Source organism: Phoenix dactylifera, chromosome 4, assembly GCF_051530095.1.
Source record: "Phoenix dactylifera cultivar Ajwa chromosome 4, Ajwa_hap1_PhDact_Kaust_v1.1, whole genome shotgun sequence".
Classification (NCBI taxonomy): Eukaryota; Viridiplantae; Streptophyta; class Magnoliopsida; order Arecales; family Arecaceae; genus Phoenix; species Phoenix dactylifera.
The window spans coordinates 43,079,854-43,101,516 of NC_143193.1; the positions used below are offsets into that span (position 1 = coordinate 43,079,854).

At 35.7% G+C, this 21,663-nt stretch overlaps 1 protein-coding gene across 1 annotated transcript; it reads left to right on the top strand.

The window, feature by feature from the left end:
• Positions 1–4,391: 4,391 nt before the first annotated feature.
• LOC103697071 (uncharacterized) lies at positions 4,392–17,133 on the top strand. Its single transcript, XM_008778846.6, has 5 exons — positions 4,392–4,903; positions 8,593–8,629; positions 8,749–8,985; positions 9,094–9,141; positions 16,310–17,133. Exons 1-5 carry the CDS (start codon positions 4,602–4,604, stop codon positions 16,787–16,789), a joined length of 1,104 nt encoding a protein of 367 aa, XP_008777068.1. The 5' UTR covers positions 4,392–4,601; the 3' UTR covers positions 16,790–17,133.
• The last annotated feature ends 4,530 nt before the right edge of the window (positions 17,134–21,663 follow it).

Here is a 21,663-nt window from a genome sequence, read left to right on the forward strand (position 1 = left end):
GACCGGCCAGATAAGGCCGGGGTTGGCTATTTAAGATCCCCTCCCTTCTCCTTCGAGTTCACCCGAGTTTGAGCCACCAATTCCGAGCTTTTTCTCCGATCATCTTCTTCGATTTGTCCCCAGAAGGAGCCGCTAGAATTCTCGTCAGACCAAGGTAAGTCTTCCTCTTCTTCTTCTCTCTCCCTTTGTGGTCTTTTGAGCTATGTTTCCCCCTATTTTGGACCAGCGAATTGCTGAAAAATTGCCTGAAATAGGGGAGCCCTGTTTCAGTCCATTTTTCCTCGCCGCTGGCCATTGGTTGCCGTCAGTCGCCGCCCATAGTGGGCAGTCGTGAGTCCCTTGACTCAAGGCACCACCCCAGCCACCCTCTCACTCTCCCTTCTTCTTTCATTGCCTAGAGAGAGACCTTGTTCTCTCTCCTTTCTCTCTCTTCCCCACTTTCTCTCTCTTTCTTTCTCTTATTTCTCTTTTTACAAAGTTTCGCTCTCTTGATTCATGGACAGCCATGTTGATTGATTTAGGTTGACCCGTGCTATTGACAACCAAACCTAGACTCCTGCTTGAACTCAAACTGAGATTCTCTCTCCCTTCTTCATTCTTTCTCTATAAAGTTTCTGTCTCTATCTAAATTTTTTCTTTCTACTCTCTCTAGAGATGATAGATCAGTAAGATACTTCTCTTTGTGATTTTAGGTCAATCCTAGTGAAGGATTCTGATCCAGAGTCATCGGGTAGCGTGTCAGTCCCCACCCTAGCCCCTGCCAAACACTGTTAGATTTGATCTTCTGATCTTTGTTGAACTATCTATGCCCAAGTCTGAGCATAATTCGATGAATTTCACTTTGATCGAACCAATTGGGGTGTCAGACACTCTTGCTTGGTAAGCCCTATAAGGGTGTTGGAATCTAGGATTTTTATTTTTTAAAATAATTATGATGAAATTCTAATGAAAATTATAATTTTGGAATATTAAGCTTTAAGAATAATTTTCATGATTAATTGGATCTATTAGTTGAATTGCATTTGCAAGGTAAGCAGTGTAACTCTTTTTTTTACATTTATCAGTAAATCATAAATATTTTCTAAATTGAATTATTCTTGATTAATAAACTTGAAGCATAGTTTTTTCTTGTTATATATGCCTCTTTCTAGAATATTATATGATTCTTAATTAAACGTGTTGAATTTAATATGGATTATGTTCGATTGATTTTGATATCGTTTGATTTTATGTATCTTACGATACAGAACACTGAATGTGAAAAAAAATGAGTTTTACTTTGAAACGGATTTAGACTCACATCCAGACTATATATTGATACCCTACTAATGGGAGTTATTCACTGGTATATCAACACTCTTCCAATGGGGATTATTTACTGGAATATCTATACCCCGCCAGTAGGATTATATATTGATATATCGACACTCTGCTAGTGAGGGTTATTCGCAGGTATATCGACGCCCTGTTAGTGAAGGTTGTACGTTGGCATATTGACACCCAGCTAGTAGGGGTTATACATTACCATATCGATACTCTATCAGTGGAGGTTATACGTTGACACTTTGATGAGCTCATATTTTGGCCCAGTCATAAGGTATAAATGTGCTCATAGTTCATGATTATTAAGATAAACGTGATGATTTGAAAAATAATTGATTTATAAAATAAGATTTGAAATTTGAAGTGACTAAATAAAGTATTGATTTGGCTTTGAATCAATGTAATTTGCATGATTAATTTCAGTATATTATTATTATTTTCTTGCTTGATTTATTTGGCTAAAGTGTTCATTGCTTCTTGGGTTGTTTATCTCATTATATGATTTTTTATTTTTTTATATAAATTCAGAGAACTAGCCTACCATTTTTTTTCAATATGGAAGGGCGACTAGAAAAAAAATGTAATAAGTTATCTTATATTAGAGTTTATTTACATTCATGAACCACCTTAAACTAATGTTAGAATTATGAGACAATGTAAGTTGAGTTAGTTAATGCAATAAAGGTTGCATATTATTAGTTTAAAGTTGTTTCGGTGCATATTTATGATATAATGTTGCAATGTCTTTTATGCTCATGGAGAGAGCTTCCTATGAGTGTGCAGCATTTGCCGCGATCTTCGGCTCACTATCTTGGGCCGGAGACATGACAGTTTTTAAGTTAAATTTTCGATATATTTGTCCCTAACCTTTGCCTTCTTTTAATGCTTGGGATAAAGTATTCTACAAATATTTTAGAATTTCCTTAAAAAACAACTAATCAGCTACAAATGATGCAATGCTGGAGAAGCTGACTGGGAGGTTTGGATGCATTGTTATTCTTCGATATATTGATGATACAATCAAGCCTATCTTTATATATTTCCTTCTTTTCTAGCTGATACTTGTTTTAAATTGCATTCATCTCTATCATTATCCAATTTAACTTACAATAGCCAATAAATCAAGAAAGTTCTTTAATATTTTTTTTTAAAAATAAAAAGATAAATCATTTTACCATTACCAAAATTCAATCAGAGCCTATCTAACAACTGCTTAGAAGTTAGAACGTCAGTAGTGATTACATAACTATCATAATTCCAGAATGTACCCATTACATAATGTTGGATATCTATTATTATTATTATTATTATTATTATTATAAAAACTAACTAATTGGATTGCCTCTTATGTGGCTCTCGATTTCAGAGGCTTCGTATCGATGTAGTGTGATATAGTGTCCGATTCTTTATCTGTTGTTGATTTTTGGTTTTGCTGCCCATATTTATATCTGTAGATATAAAAATAAAATAAAATGATAATAATAAAAAAAACCAGCAAAAGCGGGAGGACACGCCGCGTAAAGCGAAACGCCACCACATGCTGTTCGGCTGGTCCCCGCCTTCCATCCGGCCGTGGGCCCCACCACCTCTCCCTGCTTTCCCTGGGGTTCAAAATTTAATACGACGCCAGCGCACGTGCTCCACGGCCCGCAGCGGGATCCCCACCACCTTCTTTCCCGGCGATGGGAAAAGAGCAGATCTAGAGAGCACCGACCCTTCCCACCAACTATTTTGTCTCGAAGAAATCAGTTGCATCGAGACTTGACCGTGTGCGCAACCGGCGCTTCATAAGTTTCTTCACCTAAATAAAAGGTTTAGGGGCTCCACCACCGCCACAAGTTGCGGCCCTTGTATTCCTTATCTTTAATCAGACGGTAATCATTATCCACACACCTCCGCTCTTACACCGCAACAACACCAATTGCATTCTTTGCCTGTAATAGCTTCAAATAGTTGACACCTGGCACATAACCTCAGAATAACAAGGACACCATCCAAATTAGCGGCCCCAATGAAAGTGATACGAGTCGTGGAACAAGTCTTAAGATTGTATATACATTTATTTTATTTGTTAGGAGAGGCACTTTGTATAGACTTTGAGTAAATACATCCCAAAATATCCCAAAGGTGTTTGGAAATAGAAGATGAGCCTCCCATGAAACTTCGCCGCCATGGTCGACCATGCGGGCAGCGACCCTATTATTGACCTTTATGCAAATCGACATATTAGCAACAAATGAAGTGAAACTCAAGATAAGCTTCCAGATATTCACCAACAAGAGATTTATGATACTGTTGACTTGGAATCTCGTTCCAAGATTACATTATCAGCTTTTAATACGGTTGTGGCATAGATCAATCTCTCCCACATAGCTCTTTATTAATTAATAAATCTTGCTCCATTTTCTACTTTTTGTTTTTTTGTTTTTACTAATGAAATTGATCTTGACAAAGCTACAAGTCGATGCCTTCGAATGAGGTAAACCAATTTGTGAGGGCGGATGAATTACAAATATAGGACCTCAAAGTTTTCTTATCTATTAAAGACCCCTCCAAAATTCTGATAAGAATGAAATTGAAGGCATGGAGCAAAGCTTTTATAGGAATTACTAGAGTACTTCGCTTTAATCAACGTTCCAAAAACAAACCAACCCAACATGAAAGGAGGGTACGCGCTTTCATCTTTACCGTTAAACCTCTCTCTCTCCACCCTATTAAAAGATAGCCATCTCAATACCATTTCCGCTAAACTCTTCGCGACCATATTAAAATTACGCGCCCCAAAAGATCTACCAAGCGGACTCCCACCGCCTATCAGAAGTCGGTGTTCCTTGGTAAAGTCTTTGGGCCGCGTGGTCGTATAAGAGAGACTAATGCATCGGGACCCAGTAACAGACTCATTGACGGACCCCTGTGAGAAATGACGTCATTCATCTTGCATTCTCCGTCACCTGGGCCAGCAGTTTCGGGTCTCTGTAGCATTTTGCTCAACAGCCCTCAGTCTATAGTACCGAATTAATAATACTAAAGGAGATAAAAGAAAAGGGGTAGCCGGAAAGGGCGTCGCCGGTCCCTCTCAAGCGCCTGCTCTCAGCGAAAAAAAAGGCAAAGCGAAGAAAAGTGAGAAGCTCTCGTAATAGATAGAGAGGAGGGGGGTGGTGGTGATTTGAATCCTGTTTGTGGCATCGCTTCCTCCCCACGGAAACTGAGAACGGGGGGGAGGGGGGGTGGGGGGGAGGGGGGAGGCGGGGGAAAGTGAGGGGAGAGTAGGAGTAATAATGGGAGGGGTGACGTCGTCGATGGCGGCGAAGCTGGCGTTCTTTCCGCCGAGCCCGCCGACGTACGAGGTGGTTCGGGACGAGGAGACGGGGCTGGAGACGCTGAGCCGGTTCCCGCACCGGGAGAACGTGGAGGTGCTGCGGCTGCCGACGCGGCGGGGGACGGAGATCGTCGCCGTGTACGTGCGCAACCCCATGGCTGCCTCCACTCTGCTGTACTCCCACGGAAACGCTGCCGATCTCGGCCAGATGTACGAGCTGTTCATCGAGCTCAGCATCCACTTCCGCGTCAACCTCTTGGGGTATCTCGCCTCTTTCTTTTAATTTCAATTGTCTTATGTTTTAGGATATGTTGTGTTTTTTTTGTTAATCTTGCCTTGCTTTAGCTTGGAGAAGTCTCTGATTTTTTATTTTAATTTCGGAGTGGATTTTGCTTCTTTTGCTCGGTTTGTTGCAGATTGAGGTAGTTGGGTTATCTAAAAGTTTGGATTTTTAGTGGGATTTTAGCAGTACAAGCTTATATACAGGGGTTTTGTGCTTCGTGTATTCCACCATCCGTATCTGTAGTTCGTTTTAGTATGATGAATGCGGAGTTAGTCAGTATGGTAGGAAAAATGTGATGAATATCGACATTGTTGTGGTGGATCTATGGCTGAAGTGGGATTTCTGAGAATATTTTTGATGGATCTGGGAAAAAACTAGAAATTTATGTCAAAGGTGATGATGCTATATGTGGCAATGCAGAGACAGATTATTGATGCGTTTCCCCTCTACAAGATTGCAACTTGGTAATGATTTTTTGGACGATTGCTTCTGAATTCCTTTATAAATGATTTATCTTGGCTACGGATTTTGGTGGAATTCTTTGTGAATTGGAGTCAACACCTGCATTTGTAGCTGAAGATTGATTTCTGAGGACGATTTAGGAATTCTATATGTAGTTTTCTTTCTTCATTGTTAGGAAGCAGCAAAATTGTTCTTAAGCTCGTGAAATTTCTGGTCTTTAGCTTGTATCATCAGAGGGAGAGTAGATTATTGGTGGTCAGATTGGGGCTGCAGCAGTGGTGGTTCCTGTGGTGGGAACTAAGGCGGATAGCAAAATAATGGTGGCGAAATGGTGGTGGAGGCAGTGGTGGAGATGGTAGAAGAGAAGAAAGAAAGGGGTAGAGGAAGTAATGGAAAGGAGAGCAGTGGAGGTGGTGATGCAGCGAAGAGGGGCAGCTAGTGTTTAGTTTGTTAAGAAAAGAAATTATGGACTGCTGTGATCCCATCTGATTGAAGATTTGTCCCTTTGGAGACATCCAATAAGCTTGGGACAATACAGACAGCATAGGCCTGGCTCACAAGGATGACACAAATTGAGAAATGGTCCAACTTTTTTGATACCCAAAAAAAACTCCTAAATTTGGATAGAGCAGTTTTCTAATCTTAAGAACTGAAGGGGCGAATTTAACAAAGATGGGGAAATTGCATAATTCTATTAATTTTGACTTCCACTGCTGCCCTATATTTGGATAGCTAATGCCTAGAGCAAAGCTTAGCACTGAAAACCCTAGGCCATCGATCCAGAAACCCTTAATGCACACATACACACCTGTCCATACCCTACGCATAAAGTTGTATAAACTCATATATGCAGGTACTAAAATTCATAAAAGCAATGGATATAGTTCATTGAGGATTTCCTACAATTGTGGTAGAGACCACTCCTTCTCGATGGACAGACTGCTTATCTGCACTTCTGTCAGATGCAAGTTGTGACCGGCTTAGCTGCATGAAACTATAAAAATTGACTGCCCTCTATAAATAGCTAGAAAATGAGGGGTCTAGATTGGAACCTTCTTTTCTTTATCTTATTCTCCGCTATCCTTCCCTTTTTGGCCGCTTCCCTGCAGCTGCTGCTTTGCCAACTGTTGCCTCTGCTGCTGCTTTGCAAGCTTCTGCGACTATTCCTTTACCTTGCTGTACAAAGAGGATCTCCTATTGTCCTCCTATCTTTCTCTTCCATAAAAGTACTTTCTTGCTGAGTGAACCCCTCTAGTTCTTGCCATCACTGCTGCATTCTTGAACTGCCATCCTGTCCACCATTTCCATTGTAGCCTTGCTGTTCTCTCACATCTCTCACTCTCTTTCACTATCATCTTGTTTTCTCTACCTATTAGCACTGGCAATTGCTTTGCTTTGTGCTCCTGCTGCTGTTAATCTCTCTCGCACTCCCCCCCTTTTCTCTGTTTCTCTAGTTCCCTGCATGGCTTTCTCTAATGCTTTGCCACTTTAATATTGAGTATTAGAACTGAAGTCACTGTATTTTTCTATGCTCCATTATATACAAGGCAGACTGCATCTTGGATTTAATGAAGGGGCATAGGCATAGACCAAATGAACAGGTCAATGATTACCCTAGCAGTGCACTTTGAGTGCCTGCGAGCGGAGTGCTTGCTTTCTTCTTAACCTGTGATGATTGTGAAGTAGCAAATATTGAAACGAATACTGGTCCATAAAGATGCGGACAGCTGATTTTGAGGTTCATGATATTGCTGCAAAGTTGACTGGAATATAAAGTAGTTGTTTATCATAAGTGCTCAAAATGATCCTTTTTCAGTAGACGAAACGTATATGCAGCAATAGATTGAGCATTTGATAAATGGTTGTTGCATGTGGTCCATGTAGAATGTGCTTTCTTTGGTTATTTAGTTATGAAAATGTGATAGTTACATATATACCCACCCAAAAGTCTAAATTAGCTATATGTCTCTCCAAATAATCGATTATACATGGCTATTTTGTTAGATGACATTCTGAAGAAAAGTAACATCAGTCATATTGTTGGAGATTTAGAAAAAAATCCAGTTTGTTTTATTTTTTGCAATAGGGGTTCACTGCTATTGAGTGGTAGATTGTTTTTGCTAAATTGTTCCATTTTGGATTTGACAAATATGCCCTTTGCCGAAATGAATGCACACACTCGGCTCATAGGTACTGTAATAATCGATGCATAGATATTGGTAAGTAATGCACACATATTACCTTTCCGTGCACATGCAAAGACTTTCTTGTAGTAGTCATGAACTCATTCTTTTAGATAATGTAATAATTGATGTGCTAATATTGGTAACAAATACACGTACAATGCCTTTCTGCACACATGCAAGGGCGTTCTTTTAGTAAGTCTTGAGAGCAGGGATATAACAGTGAGTAAATTCCAAAGTGGACTGTTTTCGCAGCAAAGACAAAAGGAACTTGTTCATGCAAAAACTAAAATAAATTCCATTTTCCATGTGAAATTTCGCATATTTGTTAATATTTTATCTCCTCAACAATTTCTGCGTAGTTACTGTTCAAAAATGCATAATTGCATATTTGCTTCTCAAAATCAAAAAGTACATATATGTCATTGACCCATAATTTTATAGTGCACCTTAAAATTTTCAGAAGTCGTGTATGATTAAGGAGCAGTTCTTGGCATGTTAAGTTTTAACCCAGCCCAATTAATGTTAGAATAAAGAAGTTATAAGATGAGTATACAAGCACATTTAAAACTTTTTGGAAGTGCATATATGCCTTCCTACTTATTGAATGGTAAATAAAAGAATATGGAACTTTTAAGCAGCATATGTGCAAAAATCCCCTTGATAAAAAACCAACTATGATTTTTCCAGAAAATAAAATTTTGCCTATTGAGGGTTCTTTTATTTGATGTTTCGTATGCATGACTAAAATTTTAGCCATCTTTGACTGTAATTCATCAAACTTGAAATCATCAACCGACTGGGCTACAATTGACTGTTCTTTAGGTTATTGTCGTAGGCAGAGTTAGCATTAAGAATGAGAAATTGACTCATCTAACTATCTATATATCGAGAAAGAACACATAACGTACAAAGATTACTTACGATGTGTAATTGCCAGAGGTATCTATTTAATTTTATCAACACTTAATGCTTTTTGTAGTAATGCTTTGCAATTTGACAATTGTATCACATTCATGCAGGTATGATTATTCTGGATATGGACGATCATCGGGAAAGGTTTGTCTCAGTTTTCTTATACATACGCTTCATGACAATTTGTCTTCCACCATCATGTGATTAGTATGAAATTACATGGATAGACTGGAAACTAATTTCTTTTCACTTATTCTTGGTAGCCAAGCGAACAGAACACTTATGCTGATATAGAAGCTGCTTATAAGTGCCTTAAAGAGAACTATGGTGCAAAGGAGGAAGAGATTATCCTTTATGGCCAATCTGTTGGAAGTGGGCCTACTGTTGATTTGGCAACTCGTTTACCACACTTACGAGCTGTTGTTTTGCATAGCCCTATACTTTCAGGTTTAAGAGTGATGTATCCTGTAAAACGTACATACTGGTTCGACATCTATAAGGTTAATACTTGCCTCAATATCTGGATGATATGTTAGTTTCTTCTTGATGTGTTATGGTGTGTGTTATTTATGCATCTGAATAACCATTTGAATTTCATCTATTTCCAGAATATTGACAAAATCCCATTGGTCAATTGCCCTGTGCTAATAATTCATGTGAGTAGATCTGCTTACACTGTATATTTCTTTTCAAAGGTTTTAAATGCATATGCTCACCAGAGGTGCTACTTGCAATTTTTTTTGTATTCTTTTTATTGCTAAATATATGTTGACACAAAATTAAGCTTACACCGTATCACAAAAAAGGGCTCCTTAGACATAAGGAATATTTTCTGATATTGATTAATCTTATCTCTATATGTTGGCAGCTCACTCTATTCTGAAAGGTTCTCAAAGTGCCAAGTCTATTCCATTTGGCTACGTACTGGTAACATAGGAAGATGCTAGGTTTCTTGGTCTGTTTAAAATAGGATAAATAGGGATTGAAATGAAGTCAAGTTCCTCTAAAGCAATTTAGCATCTTGATCATAACCAACAGAAGCTTGTGTCATTTATTTGAGCTTTGCATTGGGTCATGTCTTTGTCCTTCATTTTAGCCTGTGTTTGGCTGTTTCGTTCATCATAGATGCTCTTTAATTTTTTTATCAATATTTCTGTTCATTTCACCCTTTTCACTTTAAACTTGTAAGACCAAATCTGAACTTTCATCTTGATCAATTCCATTGAGTTCATACCTGACCTAAAGTGCATATGCTGCACAAATAAGATCCCGATATTTTACCCCAAATATGCTTATAATGATGTCTCTTTTACTCTAGTTGGATCGCATATCATTCTTGAACGTTTTCATCTTTGCTGAGGTCATATTGTGGATCTGTAACCCTCTTTAGTATCAAAAGTGATCATTCTTTAGATAGCTGCTCTTTTCAGGGCTTTGCACATCTGCTGTGAAGGAAACCAGACAGCAGACTTCCTTGCCAACCTGGCCGCCGCCTTCCCCAGTCCTCTGCTTGGTCTACCAGTTTTCATCCGGATCTACTGTATTTGTCCAATATAGATAGATGCCTCTGGTTGCAGCTTCTTGCGATTGTAATGGGGAAAACAGAGGAAAAAGTTGCTTTCTGTTTCATGTAATAAAACATTAACATGGAATAATTGTTTGACTCTTCAAAATTGCTTCTCTCAACTTGATCCACTTGCTTAATTATAGTCATGTATTCCTTATCCACCTTTCATCTTTTTTACATTAGATTGGCAATCCCAAAATTCATGGCTGTAGCTGGTCCCTACTAGGTTGCTATAACAAAGATACCTAATTATTAACTATTGTCCTAATGGACAGGTGGTCTGCTAACAGTGGGGATCGCTAACTGACTAGGCAGATGCCAAGCGTTGTCGGTGGAGATAAAGAAAAAAAGGGAAGAAATCAAAGAAAAAGAGAGAAAGGAAGAAAGAGAGGATTTAGAGAAAGAAAATGTAGAGAAGAAACAAAGTCAAGAAAATGTTGGAGGAGGAGGAAAGGCGAAAACTTATAGGTTTGCTAATTTAGTTCTATTTGGGAATCAAATTTGTAAATTTAAAATAATTTCAAGTCATGCCGGTTAAAATTATAAACCATCAGCCAACAAATCGTGCCCCATCAATTTAGCTAAACTTTATAATCTGGCATTCATTTTTGTCAACAAAATACGTTAAGTGTGTATTAAGGATGTGGAATTGCACACTAAATATTTGGTGAGGAATAAAAGAACTATATGCCATCTATTACCAGATGTATTTTGTGGCCTTCAGATATGACATGCAAAATGGATGGTTTCTCTATACTGAATTTTGATATACCTTTAGACTGTAGGTGACTTATGTGGGCCTGTCTAAAATCTAGACACATACAGAAAAACTAAATTATATTTGCATCACAGAAGGTTATTCATTTATGTGTACATTAATGTATGTATGTGTTCATGTGTATATTTGTAAACATACTTCTATGGATACATATGAAAGTTTAAAGTGTCTGGAATGTGTAATGAGCGTAATAAGTAACTGCAGATATTAAAGTATATAACAAATATGGATTTTTAAATATACATCGTTTTCTAACTATAAGTGCATGATAATAAAGATGACACTATATTTATGTTGTTAAGTTGACTTAGCAATCTTTGCCTAGTTGGTCTTGGATTACATATCTGTCATTCGAATCCTAGTGACAAGTAGCAGGAATTGTCATATCCAAAAATATTCTTTGTTAGACAACCGCCTTTCCTCAGATATCGCATAGAAGGCTCTTATGCCCCAGTGATGCTGTCTCCAATTAGTATATACCCTCCTTTTGGTGTTTCAAGAGAAACAACAACTAAACACACTAGTTGGTTGTCTAACATGCCAGATCCACCCAAATTAAATTTGCTGCAGAGAATATCTTGATTTGAAGAACAACGCTTTTTGTTTTCTTTTTTTTTTTCCATAGTTGGTGCATTTTTTTGGTTATTTCGGTGTTTTTTTGAGGGAGTGGGTGATTGCACCAGGGAGGTCAGGCATATTAAAAACTAAGTTTAATTTTGTTATAACTTTGCTCCTTTTCGAACCTCTGAATTTAGTCATGCTGTGTTTCTGTTCCTTTGTCCACCCTGGAGGTATTGTTGCTAGCCCTTCTTGCCATGCAAAGCTTCAAATTCCTTCTTTAATATTTCTCAACTTATAAACCAACTTGAGTTTGACGAGAGGGGTAGAGGAATAAGTTTATGTATTACTTTATTGTATATATCATGTGTAAATCCTTTATATTTCTTCTACCTTTGTTACTAGTACTGGCCAAACAACCTTGTACCTTGTGCATATACATTATTGTCAGGTGGATTCATATACATGTGGTGCTTCTTCCAAATTTATCGTTATCATCACTATAGCCTTTTCCTTAGTAGAATGGGTTGGTTGTGGGTGGTAATGCTCCAATTATACTCGAGTTTGATTTCATTCTAACTCCATTCTGTTATGTCAAAATCATATAATTGCATTTTAAGTATGGTTTCCGTCTAACCAAGTTTTTTAACCTTGAAGATGTTGTTGCTGAAAATTGTTGAAAATATTGAATTTGCATGTATGTTATTCTTGGTGTCTAATCCCTAATATATAGATGAGGAACTTGTTTATGATATGTGCAAAATAGGTCTTGTAGGCTGTACAAGGAAAATTACATGAGAAAATGTACGGCTACATATGGTAGGTAGATGTGGGAATGTATGGAAGAAAGTACATGGTAATACCCTCAGCCCCCTCAAACATCAAGAGTTTGGATAAAGTTGATGTCACTAAAGAATATGATGTTTGCAAAGAAATTTGCAAACCATAGCCTTTCTTGATTGAAAAGAATGCCATAGTGAGCATTTCGGTTAAGTTTGTTAAGTTTTGGCTAAAATGCATCTGTTTTTGCCCAAACAGATTAGCATCGGCCGAGAGTAATCTGATTGAAAGGTTTGGTTTTGATCAGTTTTTGCCAGTGTCAGCGGGTTTTGACAGTTTTGATGGAAACCAAACAGGAACTGTCATTTCTTTTCTTTCCTTATGGTTAGGACGCTATTACAAAGCCTCCTTAATCTTTCATGACCTTGCTATTTTGATTATGAACAGATGTCCAAATAACTAAATCATTGAATACATTAGCATTTGACAACCTCTAATCTATGTCTTGCTGATGTAATACAATAGTAGATCTGCTAGCTAATGTCTAATGACTAGATGACAGTTGTTGCTGGACTGATTTTGTGGTATCAATTTCTAAAACAACTATATTGTTGTTATATTTGATTAAATAGCTGACATGGCTTTTGTGATTAAGTGCTTGTAATACCTTTTGGAAGAATCGTCATAATTTTGTATCATAAAAGAGATTGTTAGTTAATGAAACTAAGACTGCAACTTGTGCAGGTTGGGTCAGGTTAAGGGCTAGACTTAACCCAACCCAACCTCTGTATCTCCCAACTCTAACCCGACACAACCTTGCCTTAGGTTAGGTTTCCTCTAGCACAAAACCATATTTATCTTAAGCTAAATTCAGGTTGGGTTGGGTCATTCTCAAGTCAAATTGGCTTGGGCCATGTTAATCGGGTTGGTTTTACTTTAGTAGGAATTTTAAGACGGGGAAAAATTTTGGGATGTTTTTGTTCGATTAGTATTATTGAGTTGAGATGACAACCATTCATAAATTTTGATGGTTGACTGGGTCAGTTTTATGGTTTATTATGACTAAATATATATGGTTATATAAGACATAAATAATTTATATGAAACATAGCTACATATATCTATTTAGTAGGTTGGGTTGGGTTCAAGTTGGCATCTTTGAGCCCAAACTCAACCTAAATTTATAGACTCTCGACCCAACCCTATCCAATGAGTGGGAGGGCCAGGTTTGGATGGAGCCCAACCCATGTTGCACCCGTAAATGGAACTACTTCTCTTTCTAGAAGTAAAGGAGGGGCTGCATAACTTTGGTTTGCATGACCTATTAAGTATGTTTTAATTGACATTATTCTGTCAAGGCCATGCTTAAGAATTAATGAAATTCCAAATTGTTATTGAACAATCCTCTTGTTATTCTCTTTATTTTCTCATCTTCCAAATATTTGAAAATAGAGAAAAGTCCTACAAATGTTCTATCTTTGCTTCATTTATAAGTTTTTAGTTTAGGCACATGTGTTGAGTATGAAGCCATTTTTGAATAGGTAGAAAGTGCATGGAAGGATGGTTCTTGATGAGTCAAACTAAACAAACTATGATTTTAGATAACTCAAGGTATAATAAAATGATGCAAAATTGCTTGTCTTGATATCTATTATTTTTCTCTTAGTTTCTTATTTCTTTTGGATTTTACTTTGATTTTTGTGATTGAAACTCCTAAACTCCAAGAAATTGCTGAAACTGCCTAAGTCAAAAAGTTTGATCAAGTTGCCAAATTTGAAACTTGAGATAAGTTTAAAAACCTTCATCAATGTAGTTATGTTGCAGAACATGACAACAGATGTTAATGTGTTTTATATGCTTATGGAAAACCAGATGTTATGCTATCTTGATAGCACTCTGAATGTCAGAGAGTTGGAGTAGATTTGACACACCGTCTATGTCACTATGAATATGTTGAAGCTAAACAATTTATGATGCAGTGGTAGTCATTACTGGATTCTCTACTTCAACTAGACTTATGAGTGGCGGCTGTTGGGTCTAAAGGGTCACTGGTTTTGGTGGGACTCATACAGATATTAGATTGCTTGTTTGGGAGCACCGGCTTCATGCCAATTCTCGACTTTCTGGATATAACCTCCTAGTGTATCAGCATATTGAGCCTCCCTGCTTTATAGGCTGTCTCAATCTGACTGGTGTTTTGGCTCAGTGTGTTGTAATTGTCGTTAATCTAATCAAGAGGAATGAAGACATGGAGTAAAAGTCATTTTTTAATGATCATAATGATGGAATCCTCTTCTTACAGCGATGGCTCGTCACCTTGCTAGATAGCAAGTTGACGCAATGGGCCTGCATGAAGTCATAAAACTGCCGGATGGAGCATTCACCTTGATGAGCCAAAGATCGCTTGTGGAATTTCATATACTATTGCGAATGACATGTTTTGGTGATATAGACTCTAAGTCATTGACATGGAAATCAATTTCCACTGATGAGGAAATGATTGTGCAAGTAGAAAGAGCCAATCAGTTTGCTTCTTTTCATCAATGGTGTCAAATGGTGGATTCTTACCACCAATATGGCTAGTATGAAAACAAACCCCTCTTGATAATTAGATCCACTGAACTTGAGATAGGCTGTGTAAAAGATGCATGGATGAAATGACCACCATGTATTATCATAGAGGTGTAGCCATAGAGCAGTTTTCTGCAGGATTGCGGAAGTGGGTTTGGATTTCTTGCTGGTAGAAGACAAGTCTGGGTCTAACCACATGGTGTACCCAAGAAGCCTTTTACATTAGAATAGTGGATAGGATTATTTATTAAGTGGTGCAAAGAAAAAATAAATAAATAAAAGAGAGATTAAAGGGGAGATGAGTGATGCATACATAAATCACAGAAAAATCTGAGAGATGTCTTACAAGCAGGCTGCAAACTCCAAGAAGTTATAGAAGTGCTTGTGGAAGATGCTAAATGTCGAGGTAGTTGTGAGCATTGGAAAAATTGAGGGATTGAAGGAAGCTTGACATGGCATAAGCAGCATGAGAAGGGGAGTATGCAATCCTTCATTTTGGAAGTGTCTTGATCAACTTTTGAGTGTTAGAATCAAAAGGTTCAAAACTTCAAATGCATTTAGTAAGAGTCACTTTCCACCTTTGACATCTCAAAGATTAATATTTGTATTTTGTGTAAGTCTGTCATCAACCATGCTACATCAAAGCTTGCCACCTTTTTCTCCAACTAGGTTATGGATCCTCTGTGACTCTTCTTTCATTGAGGTTCCATCATCTTCACTCTCAATCATCATGTTGAAATAGGTAAGAAAAGGTGAAAGTATTATAAATATACCTTTATATAAATAGCTTTTTATAATTCCTTTTTAGCTAAAAAATACTATGATAACCAGCATGAAAAATACTTACTTTATGAGGTTGAGGTTGGGGGATAGATTTTGAGAAAGAAAATTGAATATTATTGAATTCAGAATGCATCTTTCCATCTTAATCTTCGGTTTTGGTAAAAAGAGCAAGTTTCTAGGGCACAGGGTGGATAAAAGGTTTGTAAACTGGACAGTGGGTTTAAAGTGCACTAAGAAATAATATTAGGAAGGTGACCTAGGTAAGCGGCTCCCATGAGGTCAAGGAATGTTGCTTGGAATCTAGAAGTGGAGCCAAGGGTGGAGCAGGCAGCTTTGGGGTTTCATGGGTCTAGTCGATTGGCAAGTATTTAACTGATGAATGATTTGTTAGCATGCTTGGGTTGGATCGGGTAGGATGAAAAATATAATTTATTATATTAGGTGAAGTGTGATCATTATGCACATAGTTCTGCACCCATAATCAAATGCACCTTAATCCACATTGTTACTGGATCATTTAAGCGCAAATGTCAAGCAAAGAATATTTTGTCTGAAATACCTGGTCAGGTGGTTACTGTGTGCATCAATTTGACTGAAGATTATTTGCGAGTATTATAAGAAATAGTAGTTTATAGTGATATCATCATTCTCAATTACTAGTTGTCCATCTTTCTATACCTTCATCTTTCTATACACATGCACATGACACATGCACATGCACATGCACATGCACATGCACACACACTAAAAGAGAAGGGGGAAAAATCATCCATATAATGATGTGCAGGGAACATCAGATGATGTTGTGGACTGCTCTCATGGTAAGCAGCTTTGGGAACTGTGTAAGGAGAAATATGAGCCGCTGTGGCTTGAAGGGGGTAAGCACTGTGATTTAGAACTTTTTCCTGAGTACATCAGACACCTCAAGAAGTTTATAGCTACAGTTGAAAAATCACCATCCCAAAGAAACACTTGGAGAAAAAGCACAGATCGGTTTGAACCTTCGAGGAGGAGCACTGACTGTTTTGAACCATCACGGAAGAGTACTGATAGGAGAGATAAACTGAGGCCTAGTGCAGAAAAGCTGAGAAATCATGATTACAAATATAGCAATATGGACAAGCTGGACAAACTAAAAATCTCGTTTGACCATATGGAGAAGTCCAGGAGGAGTGTAGATATCCTCGACAAGTCCAGAAAAAACACTGATCAACTGGACAGAGGACGGAAGAGTGTTGACAGATTGGACAGGATATGGGCTGGGTAAAACCTTTCAATCTCTTTGTAAAATTTATACAGGGCTTTGTTTGTGCTGGGAAATTTATTTGTGAATTTATTTATGTTCTTCAATCATGTAGTTTGTTTGTGAGGGCTACGAAACAACAATTGGAAATGGAAAGAGAGGGGAAGGAGGGGAAAAAAAAGATTAGTTGGTGAGAAATTGTAGTTCCTGGGTTATAGTTTAATGGAATCTTTCCTAAAAACCATCATTGACTCTGGTTAGGTTTATGTTCTTACGCATTTATTCATTCCAGTTTTATTGTTTGCTTTTGGAACAGTTTGTAGAGAATGAAGAAAGTCAATGGCAATATGATTTTCTTACTTGTATCACTTTGAGGTTACTTGTTTTGATAGGATCTCTAATCGATTTAACTTATTTTTTCATCTACTAGCCTTTTCTATTATTATCATCATTTTTGCTATTCCCATTTACATTATATTATGGCAGGCTGTGGGCACTGTGACTGAAGTTTTGATACTTTATTTTTAACTAGTAATCTGTTTGTTTTGTTGTTATTATTGACTAATGGTGTTTGTTATTGCTAGTGCAACTTCTGTCATATGATAGTATTGTTGGACCCATTTTAGACCTGGCCAGTTTACAGGTTATACCAGGTGAAGAAAATTTATGGCCTAGACCTAACCCATTTTCTCAAGTGGGTCATCTTTGTGACTTACAGTGGACTCTTGGGTCCAAGAAATCGTGCCAGGTCTAGCTTAATTGGGTCAAAACTGAGTTGGATCATGGTTGATTTGACCTAATTGTAACCCTAGTTAGGAGTTTCTATTACTTGCTAGCTATTGCATCTTTTATGGGTTATGTAGTAACTGCACATGTATTCTTGGTTTTATTGTTTTGTTTTCTACACCATATATCCAATTTTTGTTAGGTAAATAATACAATTCAGAACAGATGTTCATTCTTGTCATCAAAGTTATTTTTGCTGAAATTTTGTCACCTAACTATGATATCCAAAAGCTTAGGCTATTCAACATATATCAGCTTTTAGCACCATCTAGCCCTAACGTGCAACTTACATCTTGTACATGAAAAATAGTTAATAATGACTTAATAATTAGGAGTGAGCTAAGACAAGAACGACTCATAATGATGAACAAGTGAATTAAAGAAAAAATTGACTTGGATGTTTTGATGTATTTTGTAAAAAATTGAAATAACTTTTTAACTCCAAAAGCTGAAGAAGGTCTGCTAGAGAAAATTTCAATTTGAAAGTTTTGAGCAAAAGCTCTACTTGAGGTGCATTAGGAAGCCGTTTCTTTGGAAAAAAGCTCTTGAGATATTCGGGTTCGAGTTTCAGAAATGGATTTTTAAAATTTTAATACAATATACTTTTTATTGCCATGATCATTTAAGTTGATATTTTTTTATTACCATAATCATATAATTAAGCATTTTGAGTTTAACTTATTATGATGTAAAGGATCTATTTCTTCTGATTATTTAGAGATTGATGAATCATAGGAAGAAAGAAAGCATAGAACAATGTCAAACATTGAATAACCGTGAGATTGAATAGTTTACATGATTGTATTGTTACTCTTCTCATGAGTCGTTGATTTATTTATTTAGGATTTTATACTTGCTACATGGATATTAAGAAATGTTGATGAACGTTTATGTTGTTATCATGATTGTGGATATATGAACAATATTATTGTCATTTTGTATCTAGGCGAACCAAGCAAAACATTTATATTGCCATTAGAATCAAGAACTACCCGGTTTGCAATTGTGATATTCTAGTTAGAATCAAGAACTATCCGGTTTGCAATTGTGATATTCTATGTTACTTAGTAATCACCCATAATTATTCATTATATTATTTAAATTAAATATGGAAAATAATTCATAAATTAACAATACTATATAATAATGGCATTTGGTACTATGAAATGATAACAATATAATTATATTATATTATGTTATATTATATTATGTTATGTTATGTTACATTATGTTATGTTGTATTGTACTATATTTTATTATTATCATTATTATATTATAAAAATTATTATAATATAATATTATTATAAAAATATTTTTATATTTTGTAATAAATAATAAATTTATTATTTAGTATATTATTTATATTAAAATATTAAAATAAATTAATAGTTTTTGATAGTACAAATGGTTAGACAATTGAATATACTATGCAATATCTTTTATTGTCATTTTTAATACTAAAAATACTTTTTCAGTTTGGTTACCAAATAGCATTTTAGAAATGTAATTATTAAACAACAAATATTTTCTATTAAAAGCTATTCTAGGAAAAGCTTTATTATCGACAAAAGTTCTACTATGTGCCATAATGCCGAATGGTCTCAAAGCAAGACCTTAAGGAGCTAATATAGCTGCTTATCAATCATCTTGAAACTACTTTGAACCTCTGAAGTAGGGTGATGAGTAGGTTTTATGTCTACCACTCCTTCTAGTGGCCACTTGTAAAACATAATCCTTTATAATATTATGATGACCTTAATGAGCAGTCTCTCTCTCTCTGGAAGAAGCTACTACTTAGGCTCCTTGGCCCTCAAAGAGGTCTTATAGGTGGTCCAAATAGTACATAGTTATGAAGTGAGCAATGTGAGGAAGTAGTGCTAGCGCCACAAATGTTATCTGATAGGAGCAAATCCCTAGATCAAACCTACTTCACTCGTCACTAGATTGAGTAGATGCCACTGTCAAGGCAAATCCTTTATTCAAGCAACTTAGAGCATGTGTTATTTGTGTGCCTGTGATTGGATGAGTTGCAATGCCAATTGCTGCTATTGGAATTGCAAGTAGCTGATGTAGTAGTATGATTGCTTGTGATTCAATTGCAACTTGCAATTCTAATTGCAATAAAGTACAAAAGTTGTATCTATTCGTGCAGTTAAAATGATCGGAGTACCAACTAAAACATAGGGATCGTTTGGTTGTCTACAATTCCAATTGCTACAACAGGTATTGCAGTTGCAATTGGAATTGCTACAGTTGAAATTGTAGATGCAAAAAATATTTCTATTTGATTTTCTATAATTGACAATTGCAAATATATTTGTAGCTATCTAGTTTCATAATGCTCAGATAGGTGTGATAACCCTGCAACTTGCAAATGACTGGATAAGGTTACTCCCTTAAAATTTAAAGAACTACTTATTTTTAATACATTTGACCAACAAGTGAGCAACTATTGACTTTACACACACACACACATATTTCTATTTATATATAATACGATGATAATGTTATTATTTATATATCATGATATATAATAATATTATATTATGTAATTTATTATAATTTATAATAATTACTATAACAATTACTTTATAGTAATAGTCGTATATTATTATGTTATAATTCAATATGACATCAGTAATAAATTTATCATAAAATTGTTATCCTATAAAGTTGTTGTGATATATATATATAAGATTATATTATATGTTGATTATACACTATATCATAATTTTTACAGATCATATTATATTATATTAATTATTTTATATTTATGATAGTTATATAATGATAAAGATCATGATAAAAATTATTGTATTATTATAAGAGAATAATTATTATACTATTATATTATAAAACAATCATATTTATATTATAATATTGATTATGACATGAATCATTTTAATATAATAGAATATTGATATTATTAGTAAAATTTTAATAATAGTATGATTTTTTATATGATTAATGTAAGAATTATCATAGTAATTATATTATTCTAAAAATGATTTCATGCTATATTAAGCATATATATTATTATAATAATTAATAATTATGTGGCAATTATATGGAAATGATCATATAAGAATCACTATAGCATAATAATAATAATAATAATATGATTAATAAATATTATTAGAATATTATAAATAATTATTATAATAAATATATCATTATAAAAATTATTTGATAATATTCTAATTAGATATGCTATTATATTAATAAGTATATATTTTATAGCACTTCCTATGTTAATAACTAATAATTATTAATAGTATATTTCGGTTGCAACTACAATTCCAATTGCAGCAATAGGAATTACAAGTATCTAAATAGCCCTAAAAGTGGGCCTAACAAAAAATAGATGGCAATATCCCTCAATCCATGACATCAATAGGATCCCATAAATCTTAACCAGCAATATGAACATGAATGTTCACAAACTATAAGAGCCACTGATTGAGCCACTAAGCTGAACATCCATGACAAGAAGGAGAGAACATGGTCAGGTTATCAATATCATGATGTGATATGGCTATTATGCTCGAGATGCAAAGCATGGATCTCAAAGTGGTAATGAAATAACTGCATTAGGTCTAGTTCACAAGAAGGCCTCTTCAGTTGCACATATGATGTGCTTGTGCTCAAGCAAAGCAAATAGCACCTTCATGACAAACCATCAAACAGATGCCAAGGCATAGTTTGTGACTTTATGTATGTCTGGATGTCAGCAAATAGCATTATCAGTCATGAGTAGGTCAGAATGGTGTCCATGGCTTTGACAGATTAGAGACACCAATGACTCTGGTACCATGTTATCTATCGGCTCGATAAAATCTTATAATCTTACAAATATGTTGGAAATCAGGTGTATGGAAATGATGGGGATAGGATAGCTGGAAGGGGAAACTAATCCTTACTTTAAATTTAAATTTGAAAAAAATATCTTGGAAAAGGGATTGGTTATCCTTGAAAAATAGAGACTAATACATCTTTAGCTGCCTTGATGTGTTTCAAACATTGGGTTCTTGTTTCATTTCCAAACAGGCATTAGGCTACTAAAGCATGTTTTAACATGCGGAAAACTGCAGCTTTTTCGATACATTTCTCTT